The sequence below is a fragment of the Mustela putorius genome, unplaced genomic scaffold (genome assembly GCF_011764305.1).
Source record: "Mustela putorius furo isolate JIRA1106 unplaced genomic scaffold, ASM1176430v1.1 tig00537291_pilon_pilon_pilon, whole genome shotgun sequence".
NCBI lineage: Eukaryota > Metazoa > Chordata > Mammalia > Carnivora > Mustelidae > Mustela > Mustela putorius.
Genome location: NW_025422429.1, coordinates 1,081,016 through 1,088,396, shown reverse-complemented (window position 1 = coordinate 1,088,396; position 7,381 = coordinate 1,081,016). Strand labels below are relative to the sequence as shown.

At 33.8% G+C, this 7,381-nt stretch overlaps 1 protein-coding gene across 1 annotated transcript; it reads right to left on the bottom strand.

The window, feature by feature from the left end:
* Positions 1–6,084: 6,084 nt before the first annotated feature.
* Positions 6,085–6,816, bottom strand: LOC123390208 (zinc finger protein 37A-like). Its single transcript, XM_045073829.1, has one exon. The coding sequence runs from the start codon at positions 6,814–6,816 to the stop codon at positions 6,085–6,087; it is 732 nt and encodes a 243-aa protein (XP_044929764.1).
* Positions 6,817–7,381: the final 565 nt, after the last annotated feature.

Here is a 7,381-nt window from a genome sequence, read left to right as displayed (position 1 = left end):
CCAGATCTATCAATAAATGATTAAACAAAGTGTAATAAATAAATAAATAAATAAATAAAATGGAACTCTGATGGGCAACTAAAAGGAATGAACCATTGATACAATAACTTAGATGAATATTCAAGGTGTTATGTCAAGGGAAAGAAACTAATCCCAAAGTGACGTACATACAAATCTATGTAACATTTGAACTGACCGTGGCAGAGCGCACAGGAGTGAAGAGGCTGTGGTTATTAAAGGGCCAACAGTAGAGTTCCTTATGATAATGGAACTATAGAGTATTTTGACTATGGGGCAGATACGCAAAACCTACACAAGTGACAAAGTTGTCCTGTACTAAATGTATGCAAACAAAGGAAAAGAAGAAAAACTGGAGAAATCTTTCTAAGGCTCCCTCTCAAAATTTTATCAATGTCAATATCCTGGATAGGATATTTATACAGCAGTTTTGTAAAATGTTACCATTAGTGAAAACTGGGTGAACTGTTCCCAGGACTTGCATATATCGTTTCTTAAAAGTGCACTGGAATCTGTAGTCATCTCATAAAAAGAAGTATTTCAATTTAAAAAATTAGCAAGATGGTAGTTCACCTAAGAAGTTGCTCCAAATAAAAGCATTAAAATAGAAACTAGCGATTATCAGAAAGGATAAGAAAGCAAGAGTCAACACTATCCTATAAAAGAAATTCACTTTAAATTTAAAAAGAAATATATGGGGCACCTGGGTGGATAGTGGGTTAAGCCGCTGCCTTCGGCTCGGGTCATGATCTCAGGGTCCTGGGATCGAGTCCCGCATCGAGCTCTCTTCTCAGCGAGGAGCCTGCTTCCCTCTCTCTCTCTCTGCCTGCCTCTCCATCTAATTGTGATTTCTCTCTGTCAAATAAATAAATAAAATCTTTAAAAAAAAATTAAAAGAGAAATATAAACTACAGAAAGATGGAATTAGATATACCATACAAACAATAATCATAAGAAGCTGGCGTAGTTATACTAATATAAAACAAAGTAGATTTCAGGAAAAGGAATTTCACCAGGAATAAAGAGGAAAATTCCACAATGGGAAAGAAGATACAACAATCTTAATGTGTACCTAAAATGAGAGCTTTGTTATGTGAGAAACTGACAACAAAAAAACACAAAATCACAATTACACCTGGAAACTTCAACATCCCTTTCTCAGGAGTTGATAAAACAACTGAAAGGGAAATGAAGCATGAATATGTATAAGCTGCAGAACATTATCAACCAACTGACATTTTAGAACATCTTGTGCAGTAACAGGAGAATACAGTCTTTCCAAGTTCACATGGACCATTCAACAAGAAAGATAAACTTAAGGAAAACCATAAAGATTATATTCTCTGAACACCAAACAAGTCAGAAATGAAGAGTATCTGAAAAAAGTTCCAAATATGTAGAAATCACACGTGCTTTTCTAAGTAACTCATGGGAGGGTGGGTGGAGAGACCTTAAGGTAAATTAGAAAATATTTTTAATTAAATGAAAATGAACCCATAACTTCCCAGAATTTCTAGATCCTGGAGTGAAAATCAGAACTTTAAAGAACTTATAATTAAAATGAAAACATTATTAAAGCCAATGAAAACCCAGCTTTCATTTTAAGAAGTTAAAAAAAGAACCAACCCCAGAGTGAAGGAAAAGATAAAAATAGTAGAGAAGTGGACATAAGTCAATGAAATAGAAAAAGCACAGAGAAAAATCAGTGAAACCAAAAGTTCATTCTTTTGAAAAACATAATCAGTAAAACTGGTAAATTTCCTCCAAACCAAGGAAGGAAAAGAGAGAAAACAGATTAAAATGTAAAAACGCGAGGGGCAACCAGCACAGATCATACAGACGTCATTCTTTATGAATAATGACACAAAATATGCAAATCAAACTCAGCCATATATAAAGGACAGATCACAACCAAATGGATTTTTACAGAAATACAAGGTTGTTTGAACATTTAGAAATAAGTAAGTGTAATTAATTGCATCAGAAGAATTTCAGAAGGAATCATATGATTATTAGATTTTGTGCTTAAAAGGCCAAAAGAAAACATATCGACATTTATTTATAATAAAACTCTGAGCAAACTCGAATTAAAAACAACATTCTGTACCTGAGAAACCCACAGCTGACATGAAACATACGGTAAACGACTCAGTGCTGTCCCTTAAGACAGAGTAAGGCAAGGATGTCTTTTGTCACCAGTTCTCTTCAGCATTGTAGTGAGAATGCAGAAAAGGAAAAAAAAATGTGAACAGCATCAAGGTTGAAAAGAAAGAAGCAAGTACAGGTGACATGATCATATACAATCTGAAAATCTTATGGAGTCAAAAAAGCTACCAAGACGATGTTTGTTTATCAAGATTACAGAAAACAAGGTCAATACACAAGGTTCAACCATATTGCTACAGATTAACAAAAAACTACTAAAAGTGAAATTATATAAATAATACTACTTATAATAGCATTCAAAGCAAGAAAGGTTTAGGGATAAGCCTAACAAAACAGTATATGTTATATATATAATATATACTGTTATATTATATATATACTATTATATTAATATTATATATAATATATATACTGTTAATATTAATATAATACTTATATATAACATTAATATAATATATTAATTAATATGACATTATATTAATATATAATATATAAGTATATTAATATTAACAGTATATGTATTTTATATAATATTAATGTAACAGTATATATATTATATATATATATTACTTGGGCAATACAAAATGCTGCTGAGAGAAAGACTGGATTTAATGGTGAGATAGATCATATTCATGGGTCAGAAAAGTTAGTATTATTAAAATGTCAACTTTCCTCGACATACAGAATCAATAAAATCCTAAAAGCAATATTAAGGTAATCTTTGTTTTGTTTTGTTTTGTTTTTGGAAACTGACAAGCTCATTCTGAAATATACACGGAAATGCAAAAGATTTGAAAGGGCCAAAACAATTCTGGACAAGAGAACAAAGTTGGAGAATTTATACAGTTTCATTTAAAGACTTATTAACAAAGATATGGGAATACAGACAACACAGAGAAGCTAAACAGATCAGTGGGACAGAGCAAAGGGTCATAGGTAGAAACCACCCCCAATACACACAAAGACAAATAATTAATTCGGGGTCTTAAAAGGTGCCAAGGTAATTTGATGGAGAAAAGACAGTCTTTTCAACAAATGGTGCTGAAAAAATTGAATGCTCAAATGGAATGATATAAATTTCAACCCTTAAAACACTATACATAAAAATGTATTCCAAAGAGATCCTATACCTAACACAGAACTAAGGCATTTAGAAAACAAGGGGGAAAATCCCTGATACTATTGTTAAGATCTCTTAGAAAAGATTAGAACTGGTCAGCTGGACTTTTATCTAAATGAAAAACTTCTTCTAAAAAGCCACAAACTAGGGGGTCGGGGGAAAGGCACAGAATGGGGGAAAATATTAAATTAAAAAAAAAATCCTTATAACTCAAAAATAAGCCAAACAACCTACAAAGTGGGCAAATGATTTAAATAGATGCTTCACAAAATAAGATACACAAATGGCCAATAAGTAAGTGAAAGATGCATATCATTATTTATCAGGGACATGCAAATGAAAAAGCACAGGGAAATGCCACTATGTATGTTAATATGGCGACATTAAAAGTAACAATACCAAGTATTGACCAAAACATGAAATAATACATCTCTTACACACTGGTGACAGAAATATAAAATGGAACAAACACTTCAGAAAAGTCTGATACCATGTATGCTAATCCTACAATCCGAGAAACTTTACTTCTAAGTATTCAGCCAAGGGAAATAACAATAGGCCTATACTAAAATGCACATGAAGTTCACTGCAGCTATGCTCGTAATAATCAAAAACTGGAAAGGGAATGGGTAAACAGAACCGTAGTACTAAACATACAATAAAATATGACTTAATCAAAAAATGAAGGTGTTACTGAGAGATACTAAAACACAGATGCATCTCAAAATCAGGCTGAATGAAAGACAGACAAGGAAGAGGACATATTGTGCATCTCCATTTTCGTGAAATGGTATTTTAAAAAATCAGTCTAACCTAGCTATAGAAGGCAAATCACTGGTTGCCAGAGGCCAGGAGGGAGGGAGGGGGAAGTCCCAAGATTGAGAAACCTTTCTGGGTAACGGGTGTGTCCTCTTAACTGTAGGAGTCATATGTATGAGTATACTCTTATTTTTAAAACTCAAGTTGGTGACTTAAATAGGGTCTATTTAACCACATTTCAATTACTGCCCAGAGTTGATTTTTAAAAATTTGGAAGCACTATTATTTTAATAACAAAGAACTTAAAATTCTAAAAATCATTAACAGGAAAAGAGACAATATCATTATGGTCATATATTAAGCTTTATTAAAGTGAATCAACTAAAGCTAAATATATCAGTATATATAAATAGCAAAACCATGCATTTCAAGACAAAAATAAGTTGCAAAACATGAGTTCCCACTGATATACTAGCAAAACAATGTTACATACACACAAACACACACACACACAGAGAAATATATGTGAAATATTACTATAAAACTAGTTAAGACCTGAGATCAATACTAATTGATAGTTATAGGGTATGGAATGGATTTGAGGATGGTATGCAGATACTTCAACTATTCTGGTACTACATTACTTCCAACCTGCGGCAGACACACCAATGGTTAAGATATGCCTCATAATTAGATAGATATATGAAATATTTCACTAAAACACCACCAAGTTTCTCTCCCTGGAAAGACGGGCTATCCCTGGGTCAACAGGCCTGAATTCAATAAAGTTAAGCCATGAGGAGCTTCCTGTAAATTTCAGGTGGGACACAAAAGTCCTGGCACTCTAGGCAGTCCTCTACTTTCATTAACACACTCAATGTTACTTCTGGTTCCTGAACCCAAGAAGAAGAAGCAGACACATCCTCAACTGTCCCTGGCTGATGGCAGTGTACATTCTGATTTGGCTCTAGTCCATGAGGAGAACCCCCAGAGTAGATTCCAGTATGAACCAGACCATCAAGCATTATTTGTAGAAGTATCAGCATAGGTTGGGGACAGACTAATCAAAAACCATCTGACGGGGGATGGAGTGACATATGTCTCTCCAAAAGTGAAATCGGGGTCTGAGAAGAATATTCAGTTTATCTGTTCTTTTCAAAAAGCTTCACATTCCACAGTTAATGTTTTTATACATGTCTATTTTCAGTTTTATTTCTATTAAAAATTTTGAGATCAGAGATAATGTAGCTAAAGGAAAATTTCTGTCCGTATTTCCTAAAGACATTCTTCCTTCAATACAATCTTCAGATATAATAAAGTCCAAATTTTGTTTAAGCATGCACGCTCAAAACATCTTTACGATGTCTTCTGATATCAACTGTCCTGCTCAACAAAATGGCATTTCTCAATAAAGGCTGAACCAGATTTGTGCATTCTTTGGGCATCTTCCCTATTATTTCCCTGACATACATTGAGTACAACTTGTGTATAAAGGTCTCAAAAGTATACAAGATGTTGACACTTTCCCCCAAGTGTGCTATGATTGTTATTTAAGGCCAAATTCTGGAAGAATATTTTCACACATCTGTTTGATTGACAGGATTATCTCCTACGTAAGTTCCTTATTTAATAAGTTCTACTTCATAATAATCCCCCATATTTCCTACATGCATTAATAGGGTTTCTTCTACAGTCATTTTATTTGTCTTATTTCAACAGGTTTTCAGACATTCGACAAATTCAGAGTATTTCCCACTATGAGTATTGTCTTGTTTACTTTGGAAAATGACTTAGGGTAAAAATTTGCCATTCTTTACATTCATAGGGGTCATGTCCTTTGTGAATTTTCTATGGTATTTTGAGGTATGGATCACAAGAGAAAGATTTCTCTCACTGCTGTATTTATAAATTTTCTTCCTCTGTGTGTAACCTTGGATGTACTGTGATAACTGATTTATTGGAGGTTTTCTCACTCTCAATACATTCACAGGGTTTCTCTCCTGTGTGAATTCTCTGGTGTACTATGAGATATGACTTATGGTAGAAGATTTTCTACATTCCTTACATTCATAGGGTTTCTCTCCTGTGTGGCCTTGCTGATGTAAAGTGAGGAGAGATTTGCAAGAGAAGCATTTCCCACATTCCTTACATTCATAGGGTTTCTCTCTTGTATGTGTTTTCTGATGTTTGGTGAGTTTTGACTCTTTGCAGAATGTCTTTCCACATTCATTACATTCATAGACTTTGCCTCCTATGTGTGTTCTCTGAGTTATATTAAGAACTGACTTCTCCCCAAAGGGTTCTCCCAAGTTGTTATATTCAAATATTCTCTCTCCTGTGCCAAGAAAGTCTGATATCCCATTGAAATTATCCACTCTTCCAATATACTCATAACCTTTCACCTCTAAATGAACTCTGTGTTCCAAGAGAGATGATTTCTCAAAAGTTGTAGCATATTCTTGAAACTCATAAAGATTTTTTGTTCTTTGTGCCATCCTACTGACCATGAGGGTTGAATTACTACAGAATGTTTTATCAGATTCATTATGTTCACAAGGACTCTGTCCTATGTAAGCTTGGTTATATGGGATGACAACTGCCGTCTCATGGAAAGCTTTCCCACATTCCTTGTATTCCTTATTGCTTTGAACAAAGATTTGCTCTATATTTTTAGTTCTCTGATATGGGATTAAATCATCATTATGACTGAGGTGTTTTCCATTTTGAATGAATTCATAAGGTTTCTTTCCCATTTGAGGTTGTTCATGGTTAATCTGAAGAAACGATTGTTCCTTACTGTATTGAGGCCAACAGCCTTCTTACTTAAATAGGTTTTCTTATTAATAATTAATTCTGAAATACATTTCAAATTCATACCACAAGAGTCACACCTACACGGTATTTTTATGGAAGGAACTGTGTCTGTGCTGGAATTAAAAATTTTTCCTAATACATTACCTCTGTGCACAGTGTTTTGTTGTTGATAAATGAAGCTTGCCAGAAACATCTGTCCTGGGTTTCTTGAGTTTCTTCTGCTTGGCTATCAACATTGCAGACTTCTAAAGATGACAAAGACCAACAAACCATAAGCCATGAATCGTGTCTTAATTATGATGAAATTATACTTAAAACAAATGCCCTTCTATGTCACTGACTTAGTTTTGTGAAATAAGAGTGATCCAAACAGTCATACTGCCCCATCCGTTTGGATTAGAAAAACAAAACCTGAAAGGGTAGAAAAGGGGATTAAAAACTTAGCACACACACATCTACATTTGGCAATTTACAAATACATACTTCAAGACTTAATATGTACGT